The 17,578-nt window shown below is 41.8% G+C and overlaps 1 protein-coding gene across 1 annotated transcript in view; it reads right to left on the reverse strand.

The window, feature by feature from the left end:
• LOC117776953 (eukaryotic translation initiation factor 3 subunit H) overlaps positions 1–17,257 on the reverse strand; it is a 57,174-nt gene extending 39,917 nt beyond the window's left edge. Inside the window, exons 1-2 of the mRNA XM_034611385.1 lie at positions 17,102–17,257; positions 6,042–6,198 (exon numbers count right to left, since the gene is read on the reverse strand). Of these exons, the coding sequence (XP_034467276.1) occupies positions 6,042–6,198; positions 17,102–17,203 (259 nt within the window). The 5' untranslated portion in view covers positions 17,204–17,257. The remainder of the gene's footprint in view (positions 1–6,041; positions 6,199–17,101) is intronic.
• Positions 17,258–17,578: the final 321 nt, after the last annotated feature.

Here is a 17,578-nt window from a genome sequence, read left to right on the forward strand (position 1 = left end):
TAATAAATCCTCCAATCGTTGCACCAGGGACGGAGGGAGGATTTGATAGTGGAGTGGATAGATCGAGACAATGGGGGTGTATTAGCGAGGAGAAAAGTGAAACAGGGTTTTTCCAGGGCGTTGGGGCAAGGACACAGGTAGGCCAGAGTCATGGGATCCATGCACAGCTCCACTAAGTCCACTTAGTATAAATTTGGGTCTTTTCATAGAAGTTTGGACTCTTAAAGTTATTTTTTACAGTTTTCACCAGCTCTGTCAGTAATTTACTCCTCCTCTCTGTGTCTATCATTCACGCTGTGCACTGCCAACCGAACCGAATCGAGCCAAACCGAGTGGCGCCCCTCCATCTCCATTCATTGTCTAAGTTTACAAATTCTGTTGTTTTTACCCAGCTTGAGTATACACATTGTCCGATCACACTGTTTGTGTGTGTGTGTGAGTGCGAGAGACTAGCTGAATTCTGAATGAATGCGCGGCTGTGAAGAAAGATTTGACGCATTTAAGAAAAGTATTGATCATTATGTGATAATCAGTGTTGATATTGTGGCGTCATTTCATACGAATCTAGGTTTAAATTGTAGCAGGTAAGAGACGTCAGCTGAGTCTGTGAGAAAGAGAGCGAGAGAGAATATAGCAGCAGAGTCATTGTGTGTGTGACACCGCTACCTTTCCTTAACTTCTGGGACTATCATACAGAAGCTACACAATTTGTTTATAGTAATCAACCGTTTAAAGTGAAGAATTTGGCCCGATGACAAACATGACGCTGTTTCCACGGGACTAGCATTTTGACGGGAGGTGGAGGCAGCTGCCGCTCAATTCTCTGTCCAGACAAAGCCCTGTAAAAGAAGGGATTGTGAAAAGTACTGAAGGAAAGATCCAACGTCATTGATTGCTGAGGAGGAAGAAGGGACATTGTGGGCAAGAAGGGGCGGAGGCAGCCCTTTCACCTTACCAAGTGAGTTAGAGTGGAAAAGGGAGGGGGAAAGAAAGAGAGGTATTAGAGGGTGAACGGAAGAAAAAATAAAAATAAGAAAAAGAGCAGGCTAATTCGGTTCTATACCTTCAGGATACCTCATCCTGCTCCTGAATACCAGTGACATGGGTTGAATGTTAAGCATACTTCCCAAAATTGGTACTGAGCAGCAGTTAGTTGATGTAATCCCAGGAAAATTAATCATGATGTACAAGTCTGAATTGTACTGAGCCACATTTGATTTCATTGTTTAACTAACTGAAATTCACACATTGCTGAGACTTTCTATTCACCTGCTTTTGAAGTTCGATCTACCAAAACGCAAATAACAAGTGACACAGAAATAGCTTAGTGCGTCACTGCAGTTTTACCTCATCTGTTAGAGGAAATGATAATTAACCCTTTGACTTATTTTTTTTTTTTTTTACACTATAGTGCACTGCGTCCAATGAAAAAATGTCTAGGTAGCTAGATGTTAGGTTCTTCTTTCAAGCCACTTACTTTACTTACATCTTTTCTGTGTTGTTGGATCTTGGGCAGTGAACTCTAAGCATTGTGCACTCCATGAGTATGATCATGTCAGAAAGCAGCTGCAGGCCACAGTTTGGGTTTTTGAGCATAAAAAAACTAATCTTTGTAAACTTAGACAGGTGCAGTGCCATCAAATAAATATACACTGTGTTGACACTGTGCCGAGGTTGGCCAGAGTCCACCACATGGACCAGCACGGAGAAAAGCCGCAGAGTTAGGTGTTGAGTACAATTGACAGTACACACAAAGTTTAGCACTGAATCTACTGCTTGATGTAGCTTTAAGCATCATTGAAAAAAAAAACTCTTTCCTTATGTAAAAAAAAATTGCTTTTATGCAACTAATAAACAAACTATAAATGCACCCGGTACAGCACATACCTTCACCCAGGCCAAACACCTTTGACTTAAATCAAGCTGCACCAAATTGCGCACAATGATGGATATCAGTCCTAGAATTCATGAATTTCTCCCTGGGAAATTGGTAGAAATGTCGAAGAAAAAAAAAACCTCCTGGATCCAGCTTTGTCCGCATCCATGCCAGTATTTAATAGGGTTCTTTCTTGGCCCATGTCCCATCCTTCCACCGAGTTTCGTAGAAATCCGTCCAGTAGTTTTTGCTTACAAAGAAACAAATGACTCTGAAATGTCTAATGTAAACTTTTTCTGCCACAGACCTTAATCTTTCTGTAGAGCTCTTTGTTTTATTGCTGATACCACAGCAATAGAAGAGGCCCAAAGCACATTATCAAAATGCAACTTGTGTGCCTCTATTGCACAAAATGTCAAAAGAATAACTACCTGCAGTTCTACACATCTCTCTCCATACATTTTGTCAATGAGAGCATGTCAGCACATGGGCAATAGCGGAGTTGGGGTTCAGCCAAGGCTTTTTTCCTTTTTCCTCTTATTTTAATCGGAGTCTACAGTGCGCATTTGATTACTCTCTTTGTCTCACTCATGTTAGTCACTTTTGCTGCCACGGACTGTCCTGCAAATACAGCTCCACACTGGCATCTGTTGATGGAAGAGCAGCATAGCACAGGCACGCACAGGCACACACACATACACACAGCTTACTTCATGTCAATCACACACCCACACACAAATCCCCACACACACACACAAAACCCCACCCACTCACACAGCTGCCTGATCCTGTCCATCTCTCCTTCAGAGTTATAGATTGGAGGAGTAATACAGATCTGAGGGGCCTGTAGCAGGCTTTCAGGTTAAAAAACACATGACAACACTGGTCCAGCTAAACACAGCAGAGAGACAGATAAACACACTGAATAAACCTGTGCAGGGTGCCTGATTAGAGGAGAACAGAATACTAACTGCTCTGCGGACTCTTTCTAGAACTAAATCTAAAGCTTTATCTCAGGGGTGTAACGATTAGCTGATATGCATCAGAAAGTCAATACAATAGTCAGAGATACGGCTACGGTGACAGAAAGGAAATGCAGATCCAACCAAAATCAGAGAGAGATTTATTAAAAATTGATACAAATGTCAAAAATATATTTTAGCCAAATTACCTCCTGTGTCTCATGCATGTGCATGAATGTGTGTGTACTCGTTTTGAGTATAGGCCTTACGGAGTGAGGACATTAGGGAAAGTGAGGACATTTTAACCAGTGCTCCCTTTTTCAAAGGGCTATTGGAGGGTTTAGACTCACTTTTAGGGTGGGTTAGAATTAGCGTTAGGCATGTAGTTGAGAAGGTCAATGTTAGAGGTGGAGCTAGGGAATGCACTTTTCCAAAGGGTGTTCTGACTAAAATGGAAGTGCAAGGCTGTGTGCCTGCGTGTCCCTCCCCTCTCCTGCCAACTTTCCCAATCATATACCTACTTCAGGCCATTCGCTTCCACGGATGAAAAAGAAGTAGCATGGTACAGAATAATAGAGTGCAGATTGAAACATTTCTTTCAGAAGAAATCGACCCAGCAAGTTGCAACAACGCAAGTGGGAGCAACTACTTCCGAAAACACACTGGCTCCTAAAGTAAGTACTCCTTGTTTAAGGCAATAAGCAGTTTTATTGTCCGTGTGGCATTGTTTACGCAGATGACACTGACCCTGGTATTGCCAGTCTGCAGTGTTTCACTGGAGACTATTCATTTATCACTTCCCATTGCTTGTCCTTACTGATGTGGCAATTGGCATTGTATTGGAAGCATGCCGTTTTTAGCCCATGAATTAAATTAGAAGTGATCAACTGAGCGGAGAAATATGAACTTCATTACTTCTGTTGGGTTCTAGATATTTGGAAGATTTCCAATGTCTCTTGAGATTAAGTTCACAGATCCTCCACAGAGACATGATTGTTTCAAAGTCACACTTCACACAAAACTGTTGTTCTGTGTGCCGTTGTATCTGCAATGGGTCAAGGCAACCCGCCCCACCATCAGCACAGATGAACACTGACTATTGGTTGCTACGGTGTAGACGAGAGAGAAGAGAAGGGGGTGGTCGAGCTGGTCAGCTGTGTGCGTAGGCAGACAATTCAGGCTCAAGTATGAAAACAAAACGCCCAAATGTACAGGAATAAAATAAATTTGTCATGTTTTGCCTGCATGATACTTTTACTTGGAGTACCACTCTTTCCATCGCGGTGAGTTAGTGGATGAAATCATGAGTGCAGCATAAACACACTGAACAGAGACGAGCATTCTGCAGTTCACGGAGTCGTCCTCTTTGTACTGTACCGTCCTTGATCTGAAATGATTTTGACACCAAACAACACTCACAACATGAATGACTACCAGCATGTTTCAAATTGGAATTTGGTTGTGTAGCGACAGATAACGTGATGTCTGTCAGCTTCAGGAGCTCGATCTAAAGCCCTGTTGAGGAATTCTGTTCAAGGGGTTTGTGTCAGGGCGCTCCTCACTGAAGGCCTTGTTAACTTAAAGAGAATGACAGATGGAAAATCCAGCGCATCAAAAGTCAACAACACAACCATAACACACACACGCACACAAACGGAGTGAGCTGTTCCTGCCACTAACGACCTTTAGCCACCAATGGCACTTGTGTCTCTCGTAGAATTTTCGACAGTTGCTCGTTAGCAGTGGAACATGATTTTCTCCCTTTCCATTGGCCCTCACATCTTCTCACGATCCCATTCTTCAGCCTGACTTGCAGCAGATTTTGCATTACCACACTGTCCTTGTGCTAACAATGATCGGGCAACAAACAAGGCTTGATAGAGGAAAGGCTGAGGTCAGAGGGCATGGCATCCTTAAATGTGAATGCTGACGGGAGGCAGAATGGGTAAGGAAATGCGAACGTGGGCAGATTAAAACCAAATCAAACCCTCGACTCCATCCCTGCACCACTGCCCTCACACATCAACCCAGGCACTGACAGTGTAGGACACCCAGCACCTAGTTAGCTTAGTTAAAAGTCAGCATTGTCCTTAACACGGCGTCTGGGGACATCTCACACACACACACACACACACACACACACACACACACACACACACACACACACACACACACACACACACACACACACACACACACACACACACACACACACACACACACACACACACACACACACACACACACAGAGAGAGAGAGAGAGAGATGTTTAGTGAATTGCTATTATGACTTTCTCCTAGCCTCGAAAATCTATTGTTTCTTTAGGGAACGTGGAAATTCTACTTCGACTACGATCCTAACCTGTTTCTTTGGATTTGTCATATTTTACAGCTTATGACAATGGTGCTTTCACACATATTTAAGGATAAGACGACAAAGGTAATTCATCTTCTGACACCTTGGCAGCTAAATTAAACGATTAACTCATGGCACTCGTGTCTGATAAATACCAGATAAATGCCACCAATGCATAACGATCTCTTATAACCACATAAGAGGAGAGAGAGCTGTAAGAAGAGCCACTGACTTCTCTGAGCAGCATGCTGGGCATTAATTACAGTATAATAGATTTGTGGATATTCATCACTTTTTCCCCACAATTGCCTGAATAACTCACTGTTGCAAGGTGCTGCTGTCTTGTCTGCCTGTGCACTGTCCATGACTGGCCTGTTTAGAACGCGGACATTTCAACATCTAAAGCTAGATGAGCTAATGTTAGCAAACAACTCTACTTTTAGCTTATTCCAAGTTCGACTGTAGCGAGTGGGCAAAGCATGATAACTCAACATAGTCTGGCTGCTGAAACTGGGCACTGTAAGATGTTACGTTTATGCTTATAAGACTAGATCAAATCTGGCACTTTCAAATAACAATATCCATTTATGTCCATTTTGAAAAAACACATGTTTATTTTCAAATTCACCAACTTTCAGAAATTCCAAGGACCCGCTAAAATTGCGAAAATAATTTTTCAGACAAACTGTCAAGGACAGTCAAATGAAATAATCCCAACAGACAAAAGGTTTCCACAACCAAAACACATTTTTTACACGTTTATTCTATTTAGTATTTTCAGTGCAATTTGGAATAAACATTTTTGAGCTCAGAAGAGATAAAAGAAAGTATAGAGTGCTCTCATTTACCTTCATCGAAGTCGGCATCATCCTCAGTGTGCTGGGGGAAGGGGAAGCAGTTTGTGATCTCCAGCCGGTCTTCGACGACCAGGCCCAGCAGGACGCCCTGAACCACCTCGCTCCCTTGGCCCTCTTCCTGGTAGTGCTTAATAATCTTTAGCACAACCTGTGAAAACAAACAAAAGAGCAAAATCATTGAAGTATCGAACTACCGCAAAAGAAAAAAGAACAGAGGTGTAGAGGGAGGACGGCTTCATCCTTCTTCGAATAACAATTTCATTTTCAGAACCTGAGCTGATTTATAAATTTTCCCCATTGTGTGTGCATTTTGTGGTTTACAGAATTTCTTTTAATTGTTTTTTGTCATCATTTGATTTATGTTGTTCAATTTAATTGGATTGCTGCTCCAAATGTCGATTTGTGCTCATTTGGTTTTTAGGGATAGTTTGGTTGATGTTTCTTTACAAGATGCTTTGGTTTTTCTTTCCATCCAGAAGCGGTTCTGTGGTTTTCTTTTGTTTTTATATATGCAGACTAGGGCTGTCAAAATGAACGCGTTAACGCGGGATGATTAATTTGTGGAATTAACGGGTTAATTTTATTAACGCATTAATGCATGCGCAGAATGACCCGCTCCATGTACCCATACCCGCCCCCACTCACCCGCTCAGAGCGACACACGCAGTGAGATCAGAGCTCGTCCACGTTAAGCAGCCGGTCAGTGACTTTGTAGAAGAACAGTGTAATACAGAGTTTCTCTGGTCACAGCTGCTCAGTGATCAGCGCCGCTGCGTCATGATCATAATAGAAGCTGCAGTTGGTTTGTACCGAGCTGGACTTTCTGTGTCCTCCTCGACTCTGCTCTCACTTGAACTAATAAACACTCATCACTAGTTATCAGGACCTGATCAGTACATGTAGTAACTTAGTGTTTGTTTGATTCGCTCCAGAGTTTATGAGGCTGCATTTAAACATCATGAAAATGACTCGTCAACATGTTGTGCTCAGTACAACACGAGACGTGACGCTCACAGTCAGGACTCAGTGTTAAAATGAGGGGAGCGACACTGATTCTGATTTCACATTCAACTGTGTAAAGGTTTGGTTGTTTGTTTGATTTAAAAAAAGAAAAGAAAAAAGTTTTATTCAACAATCCTATATTTGCTTTAAAAAAAAAGAGCAAAGGCTAAGATGCTCCAATTGTCTAAATAACATCATTCTATGTTTGCTCAGAGGCATAGCAAAGAGACAGCCAAATTTAATTATGGTGTGGTATGTTTTAGTTAGATTTTTCAATCTTAACTATCATTAGTTGTCATCAATAAAAAAAACTAATGTTAAATCCGCCTTCTGTCATTTATCTTTCCGTTCCCACAACAATATACAGAGAAAATGGGGATTTTTCAGGCATTTAGAAATGGTGATTAATCAGATTAATCACAGCTACCCTGTGATTAATCTGATTAAAATTGTAATCGTTTGACAGCCCTAATGCAGACACACATATTCAAATATTTACAAATCAATTTGCATTGAAATACCTAAAAACAGATAATCATTGAGATGCCTTTACTGGGGTCAGCCCGTAGAAAATTCAACTGAATGAAAGGTAATTAGAAAGGTCCACAACTAAGTCTTATAGCTGAAAATGCACATCAGAGCACAGTCCAAGCAAAGGGGGCGAAGAAACTGGCTGCAGAGTTCAGAGACAGGATTGTGTCATGGCACAGAAATACTACAAAAAACATTTGGCAGCAATGAATGTTCTTAAGAGCATAGCGATCTACATAATTACAGCCTGTTAGAATTGAAACTGGGAGCCATGGGTTTTAGTGGCCTGACCCTGACTTGGATTGATATATACTTATCAAATCATACTTCAATGGTTAATGGAAATGGGCCCTTTCAGAGTCCTGAATTGTGGATGTGGGGTGCCACAGGGTAGCATCCTGGGCCCGTTATTTTTTCCTATGTGTATAAATACCCTAAAATCCACTTCGTCATGCTATCTTTTTTATATTGTGTTGATAAGTGTTTTATTGGTAGCATATAAAAGAAAAAAACGTTTGAGAACATTTTTAGTGAGGAACTTATAAAATGTAAGTGCATGACTATCAGATCTTAGATAATAAAAAACTGAAGCCATTTTTTTGTTCTCAAACAAAATTAGCAAGGTCATCGGATTTTATAGTCCAAGGTAGAGGCATCCATATAACTGTGAAAGACAACGTAAATTACCTTGGCTGCACTTTAGACAGGTCCTTGTCAGGTGAAATGATGGCTTTAAAAGCCCTTACTAAGATAAATCAAAGAATCGGGTCTCTAGTCAGAAAACGTACTTTTCTGAACACCACAATCCTTCTGGCACTCTAGTTCAAAGTCATTTTATCACACTGCCATCTCCTGGCACCCTAGATTATCACAACACTGCAAAACAAATCACAAAGGCTCAATATGGGTTGAATTAAAAGGTCCATCCATGAGCACATCTTGAACCTTCACATTCGAGTCATCAAATAAATTCATTCATCCAACATATTCGAGAATACAATAAAGTAGGAAATAATGGTTTCAATTCTTTTGACTTTGAACTTTATTAGGCCTTTCTTATGGAGACAACCGCCACACCAAATTACAAAAAACATATAAATTATTAAATATTTCTTAAAAATCACAAACATATCAAGAGTAGTGGTGCACCGATGTATCGGCCGTATATCGGTAGCGGCCGATATTCGCCTCGTTTACTGCTATCGGCGTATCGGTAATAAACTTGACTTTCACCGATAACATTGGCCGATATTCATTGGTATGTTTTCTGCAGCCTGCCAATCTGGCATCCAGATTATGGTACACTGACGCCGGGTTTACACCGGGCGCTGAAGCGCCGCGCAGCGCAGCGCCAAGGAAAGCCAGGCGCCCCCCCCCCCCAGGAAAGCCAGGCGCCCCCCCCCCCCCCTGTTAAACCTTTGTGCGGTTCACATGGGCTGCGATGCGCCGCGCCAGCGCCCTTCACCGATGGTTTCGGCGTGCGAGCGAGCGTATCGCGCCAGGAAACAGACTGAAAAATGATTTTAAACGATATAAATTACATATTTGATATGATATAAATGATCAAATATGCATCCCATACTTTGTATTCCCCTTCTGTTGTCCTGGAGTTTTAATTTTCCCAATTTTCCCAATCACATAATTAAATGTCCCCCTCTGCCCATCCACTACAGCCACACAAGCAGTCATATAGATAAAAAGAGAGAGAGGGGGGGGGCTAAAGGCTTGCTTGGAGAATACGTCATTTACCCCCGACACCCGACATTGAACGGGTTACATACAACAACAAGCGGAGAATCACGGGCTGACCGACGCAGAGAAATGCGGGTCCGGTGTGAACAGCCAGGCGGCTGCGCGCTTGAGAATAACGCTGCGCGGGGCGGCGCTTCAGCGCCCGGTGTAAACCCGGCGTTACACACCAAGAAGGCCACATGCAAGTAATAAACAAATATCGGTATCGGTTAGATTGTTGTTTTAAATATCGGTATCGGCCAAGAATTTCCATATCGGTGCATCCCTAATCAAGAGCTTAGTCTCACTATCTAGTTCAGGTTTTACCTCCCTGCAGCTACAGAACAGTGACATGCGGATCGTGCTCTGTTGTGGTGTTCATGTTATGGATGAATTAGATTTGCAGATGTCACAGAAATACTGCTGCGCTGTTGTATTGGAAACAAGTAGATTTTCCCAAGAAATTACTGCTTGCTTTTTGTCTGTGTGAAGCCTTTATAGGTGATAAATCTTGCCAGGTTCAGCCCACCCTCAGTAGGGTCACCGCCTCCACTCTGGAACCCTATTATAATTGAACTCCTACTACACTTTATTTTAAACAAACCAACATTAAAAATGTCTTGTAACCCAATTGCACTGTAGGTGTCTGTAAGGCACACTGGTATGGACATTCAATTCAATATGAAACTTTGAGTTCTTATTTGAAAAAAAAAAAAAAAAACGTACATATGTGCCATTTGCCAGTTTCAATTATAAGAAACCTATTATTAAAAAAATATTTTTGGAAAAACCTTAGAAGACCGACACCATTAATTCATCTGCAAGTGAGAGGCTGATTTCTCTGTTTGTCTACTCTGTTCAGTGAGTGGCAGAGAGATGGAGCCACAATTCCTTACACAGACTGAGATATTTCAATTTGTGACAGACAAATGCTCCTTTCAGACATTCACAGAAACCCTGAACTTTTCTCAACACTAGACTAGACATCAGCAAGCTAGGCCAACTAAAATCCAAATTCCAAAAGGAATGTACTGCACCTCGAGCAATACTAATTTTTGAGTTTAGATTTGTACTGTTTTTATTGAAACAAATACGGCAACAGTATATACACACTATATATCATGTGAAGATTTAAAATAGAATTTGAAACTATTCTCTATCATTTATACTATTTTTAATCAATCACTATTTATGGCAATAATCATCGTTTTCATCATCAGCTTTTGTCCTGGAGTCCAACATATGATTAAGAGTGACAAAGATTGAACAATGACATTGTTTTAATTAACACATCCACAATAGTGTTTAACCCTAAAGACACCATCAAAGCCAAATTTATGACATAACAGTTAAAATTGATTGTACAAGTGTACCTAATAAAGTGGACACATTATGCCCTTCCACAAAAAAGGTGATTCAAATTTCAGTTTGAATGCACGTGTTAGTTGGCCTGAAAATCTACCACATCACTAGAATCTATTAACCATCAAAACTAAATTGCACAATAAATCCTCACCCAGCAGTCTACACCCTTCACTGGTCACCAAGCTCTTATATAAAACTACAGTAAATGGCCATAATCTGTTATTTTAGGAGGAAACTTTGGGAAAGTTACTCAGTCAAACACTGGCTATGGTTGAGGTAAATTGAATGGTAAGCACCACCTGTCGGCTCTGACAATGGTCCATCACTGATCCTGAGTGCGGACAAGCCAGTTAGTATTCAACACAGCTTAGCCATTTACAGAGGAGGAGGAGGAGGTGACACACAATGAAATGTTAAGAAAAATGCTCCCCTCACATGGTGGGAGGGTATATTTGGACTTGTCCTCTAATATCCCACATTGTCGTGCCTCAGCTGGACAAAGTGTCCATGCATCACCGTACTCATTTAATTTTTAATGCCAGATAAAAATGGGCCAAAAGGACAAGCATCCAAATGATTGAAGACCTGGTTTAAACTAATGCTGCATCACCGACACCAAGGACAGCACCTAAGGGCTACGGCTTATTTACACACACACCGAGTACGTAGACATAGACAGACACACACACACAAACACCGACCCATCATGAGACGCTTTGAAAAAAGAGAGCAGCCAAAGCAAAGAGTGCAGAATAAGGCAAAGCATCTAAATGAACAGGAACAGGACAAGAAGCTGAAAGCATAGTGTGGAGGGGAAGAGCATAAATCATGCTGATAACAGTGTGAGCAGGTCACAGCCAGAGGCATTAATAATACACACATACATGCAGGATCAGGGTGGCAGTCCTAGAGCCATACTCACAACAAAACACCTGTCACCACCATGAGGGAGCCCTTACTGGTCTCAGTAGCCCAGGCGCGCACGCACACGCACGCACGCACGCACACGCACACACACACACACACACACACACACACACACGTTTTGGGAGATGATTTATTTCAATAGAGTGCTACACCTGTCATGCAACAAGTAAAAGAGCTAGGGGCAGGAGAAGGGAGACGATATGGGGTGGAGTGGGGAGAAAAACAAATCTCATTCTCTGCCTGCCAGCCCTGGCTTCTCTGACTGAGGGGAGGAAGGTCTGGACAATAGTTCGGGGAAGGTTGATAGAGAGAGAGAGGGGGGGGGGGGGGGGGAGAAAGTGTAAGAGTGAGAAGACGATGGAGAAGGTGGTAAGAAAGGAACACGGAGGCAAGGCAAGAGTAAAAATATGTGAGCGAGAAACCAGAAGGATACAGGTAATGATGACAAAAGATAGCATGAGGGGGAACCAGGCGAGGGCAAGGAGAGCGATGGATAAACAAATGACGGCCAAGGAGACCGAGGGGGAAAGAGGGCTACGGTGGAAGTCCTCAGGATCGGCAGCGCAATCGCTTTACAAAGCCCCCTGCCCCCCCTTTGATCTTTCGCTCCTTTTTCTCCTGCAAATAGCTTTTCTGGTCTCAGTGAGTGCAGATAGCAACAGATACACAATGCTCTCAGCTATCTGACTCTTGGCAATCTGTTCATCACACACTTAAGTAGCATCCATGTGGAAAAGGAGGAGGTGAGTGATGGACAATTGGCTAAAAACAACCCCGGGAAGGTCAGATAAATAAAACTAAATTCAAGCGAGGCTTTAAGAAAACTCCTGAATCTAGAGAAACGCTTTAAAAAGGGAGTAACGGAATAGGTGATAAAGAAAGGGAGGGGAGGAAGGAACGAGGTTTCAGTGGATTTGTCGTGCTGGCTTCCTGATGTTGAGTAAATGACAGCAGGTTTTGTAAGCAAAGCCTGGAAATCTCCAGGATTGTGCAAACACACACACACACAAACAAACACACAGGCTAACACTCTCCAGTACGGTCTTTTGCTGCTTTCTCTCACACACGCACCACTTACATTAATTTCCTTGAGACTTAACCATAACTACTACTACTTGCCTAACCCCAACCTTTACAATACATATATAACACGTTAAAATCGAATAACTTAAATAATGGGCCTTGGTATTTATCCCAATAAAGTCCTCATATTAAGATTGTGTTAACATATAAGGGTCCCTGTGACATGCGTAATACTTTGACCACAGACCCCCACCCACACAACTGTATTGATCTAGCTCACCAGCTAGCCCAGAGAGTTCAACTCATATGGAGAGGCCCAAGATTGATGTGCGGACAGCGCCTTATAAATCAACAAGGTTAAAATTGAATTGTGCAAAATCAATTGCGGTCCAAATCCCGCGTTGCCTGCCTTTAATTCTCATCATAAATCTTCGCTCACACTAAAGTGCTCACATTGCTGCCACAACAGGGCTTCAGTTATGAGAAAGTACCGCAAGAGAGACAATCCTATAATTACTTATGTTTGCTCCACTGGTGTGTAGATGACTCTACGCTCGGTGTGGGCTGTTTTTGTACGAAGACGGAGAGAACGCGTCTGTGTGGCGGCATATGTTATCTGTCCGGTTGCACCATGGATGAAGACCAATCGAAGATTCCCACTTTATCTGCCATCTTGCGCCTGTCGGCCTGATTAGATCTTTCTCAAATATGTTTGACTTGCAGTGTGAAGTAGTCCAAGACTGAGGAATGATAGTCGGGGGCCCTGACTACAACCATTGGATCAAAACTGCTTTCAAATCGAGGAGGGATTCACAGTTAACAATGCAGCATATACAGCATTAGTTGTTTTTAAATTTGTGATCTTACAGAGACCAGCCTCACTGTTTACTGTTCAGGCTCCTATAGCATCAGAGCTGTACAAGGCTGCGGCTTCACATTAAAACCATTCAACTGAGGAAACATGGGGGGGACTTTTATTGTGAAGCCATCACAGCATGCAAAAAACAAGTCAAATTATTATTTTTATGTTTACAAAGCAGTAACCGAACAAGAAGAAGCTGCCACAGCAAGGTAACCAGTGTTAACTGCTGTTGTGTGGAATCATGTGTCGAATGAAATCAGATTGTGGCTAAAACATATTTTTTACTTACTTAAACACAAGTTTGGGTAATTGCGTAATAAATACACACACTAGTTGCTCTTCTGCTCAGGGAGTAGTAGTATTTAACCACACTTGCTGATAACACTAGCAAACTCTAATCAATCAGGAAATACATTTTAAGAAATTATAACTTTAAATTACCGAATGGACATAAATTTTGGATTCTGTATTTGAAGTCATAGAAGAACCATAGTAATGAGTAACTGTAGTGGACAGATGGAGCATATGTTTCTATACTGGGTAGTAAGTTATCTCTGGTGTGTGTGTGTGTGTGTGTTAACAGATACACTGTGACATATTACGTAGTGTGAAGACCTTCCTGACGAGCCCGGGCTTAAGAACCACAGACAAGTGGAAAATCCTCAGGGGGAAGAAGGGACTATTCTGCCACAGTGTTTTACTCATTCATGTATTCACTAAAAAAACAAAGAACATGTCTGCCACTGGTGGGAAATGTTAAAAAGTGATTTTGACATATTTCCAGACTTTTTTCTGCCCCTGAGCTTTAATGTCAACATGTGCTGCACAACGCACCCCGACTTCTCCTTGATTCACAGCATGTGAATAAGACCTGTGTCTGACGTTCATCAGACGTCAGAATGAATCGAGCCTTCTTCAAAAGTACAGGTATGATCTCAGTGGGTGTTTAATGGAGCCCTTGGCTGTGCAGCACTCCTCTCCCGTGGCAATGTCAACCACTGAAACCTCCTTCAAAAGCAAGGAAACCATCCAATTTTACTACACAGCAGTGGTGATGCCCACTGTAGGCAACCCCCCGGCTACACCTCTGACAGACGGGTCATGACGCAACACAGCAGCAACTGCTGCATATCAATGCATTCAGGTGAAGCGCGTTTCATAACCCAACCTCAAAGAGACACTTCTCCTTCAATGTGACGACTCTAAATAAGGTTGCACACTACACAGCTCTCAACTGGTAATTTAACAACTGCGATTAAGTGTTTGGTTGATAAGACTGAGAAAATGAATTAAGAAAATCTCATTAGGAGGTCTAAATAATACACACTAAGGTGAAATATTTAGATTTGAAATTAGGGCTCTAGACTCTAGGGCAGCTTTAATGAGAAAGATAAAAAGGAAGGCAGCAGCTGGCAAGTTTAAGTCCTGCTACTGTGTTCAGGCACATCAGGCAAATGAGCGGCTTTGTGTCCAGTGCTGTTAAGGGCAGGGGGGGTGAAATAAAGTGCATGGCAGTGAAGCAAGTTTGTCCTCTGCTGTTTATACAGGGGTACTACAGAAGAGTACCTGTTAAGATTGTGTGAAGATCAGTTTCAACATGTGATTAAATAGTGCCACCAAGTCAAAGTCCTGGAAATAAAACATCAATTATTATCGCAACATAATTTTCATCAATAGCAATATAACAGTTAAATTAATGTTGATATTGCCTATGCATCGTGTAAGCCCAGTGAGGAGGTACAACACTTAGTTGATCAAACTCCGATTTGAAAAACGTTTTGCTGTAAATCGAGTGTTTGTCATTCTATGCTCATGAAGAAACAATAAATAATGGGAAATTTATGATAGTTATTGATCTACTAATATGACTTTATCTTGATAGAATTTTTGCCACATTGTCCAGCTAGGTTTGTCACGAGAACCGATACATCGGTTCCAAGTCAATGCCAAAATTCTAAAAACATCATGGTGCTCTTTTTCTACAGTAACGGAGTATATAGATGTGTGTCAGTAGATGGAGTGTGCAGCCTCTGCCACTGTTCTGTTGTATAATGTTAACAGCCTTATCTTTTTACTTATTACATGAAGGTTACATAGCCACTGTGTTTTGTATGTTGAAATATTTGAATAAAAGGGGTGCATGTTGAAGTAAGTGGGATTTATTGTTTTGGTTGTGGTATCTAATTGGGAACTGGATGTAGAGATGTCTTTGGTATCGAGACATCTCTACATCCAGCCCTTACCCACTCCCAGTATGTTTAATTGGCTTAGGAACATAAATAAAAACAGTATAGCGGAGAATAAATTGGTTTGAATTGTAATCTGGCTGTTGGTATATATATTCTCTTTCTAAGAGAAAAACCTGCCTGAGGTAAGTTGTTTTTCTGTATTAAAAGTCAAATCCAATTAAAACGAAAGGCCAACAAAAAAGAGCAGAGCCCATTGATAAGCTGCTCTGTGCTGTGAGAGCAATACCAAGTGGGGAACATGTACATCAGCGATTTGTTTATTATTTTTATATCTACCATAAAAAAAAACCACCTTTGCATTCATACCATTAACACGTTAATAAAAATAATGTTTTCATACAGGGACGGTGTATTTGACCAGACCAAGCTCTTTGACCATTCTATCCAATCATTAACCCAAAACTGTTATTTCCACCTAGGAAATATGGTCAACCTGAGGACCACTGAGTCACAAGATACTTCTGTTCACATATAGAGCTCTGCATGTTCCAGCCGCTGCTTACATCACTGACCTGCTCCTTCCCTACAGGACTTACTGGTCACAGTCGTCCCAAGGTGATCTTGGTGCCTATAGATTTACATTCAGAAGTTTCTATTGAGGCCTTTAAAAAACAACTGAAACCCCAATTGTTACTCACCTGCAGTACTGCGTTTAATCCCATGTGTTTCTACTGCCTTTCTGATGTTTATCTGTTTTTTATTGCATATTTGTATTGTGCATTACTCTCTAATGTCCTTTTATCTATCAAAGGCACTTTGTGAATTTGGTCAGAAAAAGGTGCTTCATTAAATAAATTCCACTTACTCATTACCGAAGTGAGACATGTTTCTTATTCCAAATGCAGGAGTTATTCAAAAGGCTTTACTCAGAGTGATGGTTGTCAAGAGACACAGAAACTCTGTAGCCTGTATTTAAGAAAACACCAATTTAGTTTGGGAATTAGGTTCCGCTGTTTTTGAAATTCAAACCTTCAGATACTGACAGCGACTAACAAATGTCCCTGTAACCACTGAGGCTTCATAGTCTCCAGATGCTCTCTCGGGTCCTGCATTTAGGATTACACGCCGCCGTAGCTAACAGCAGCTAACTTGAGTTAGCTTGTTGTTAGCCTCTCGGGTAGTTTAGAGGGTTTACACCACGAATATTAGCTCTTTTTACAGAGCATTTTGGATAAATGTAACGTAATGTAGGTAAAGCCACTGGTTACTGTACAATACACCCCTTGGCGTCATCTGGCCGCCATGACGATGCTCACATATTAGCTCCCACCCACAGATGCTAACAGTTGGAGGCCGGTTTCTCCCTCACAGCCGCTACTAAACTTCAACACACAGCTCCAGGGCGCCGCGGTGACACTTACCAGCCCCTCGATCTGGATCTGTTTGACCGGAGAGTCCAATGTGCCGCTGGGGGTAGCCACTGCGACGGTGGGTACCGGAGTTGTCTCTTTACGTGCAGCCATTTCTTAAAACGCGTGTAAAGGAAGGACAGTTTTCACTGGCGGACTCTTCCGGTATCTATGCGTCCCCCCTTTTCCTGCTCGTGCTGAAACAAGTTAACTGGACACGAATTTCAAGATTTCATCTGCTTTAATTTAACATCTGACTCAGGAACACGAGAGACAGATGCTGCGTTTTGTGTAGAGACCCCGGATGTCTTTATATCATGATTGAATTCATTACATTTTATCAGTGTTACATTATTTATTTGTTTCAATAATAGTTGGATCCTAATGAGACAAATGAAGAGTGAACTGTATATGGCAGAGCCAGAAGAGGCTGCACCTCCATGTTGTAATGTTGCAAAGGTATCCGCAATAAAACTGAAGATGAAAATA

Source organism: Hippoglossus hippoglossus, chromosome 16 (assembly GCF_009819705.1).
Source record: "Hippoglossus hippoglossus isolate fHipHip1 chromosome 16, fHipHip1.pri, whole genome shotgun sequence".
Taxonomy (NCBI): domain Eukaryota; kingdom Metazoa; phylum Chordata; class Actinopteri; order Pleuronectiformes; family Pleuronectidae; genus Hippoglossus; species Hippoglossus hippoglossus.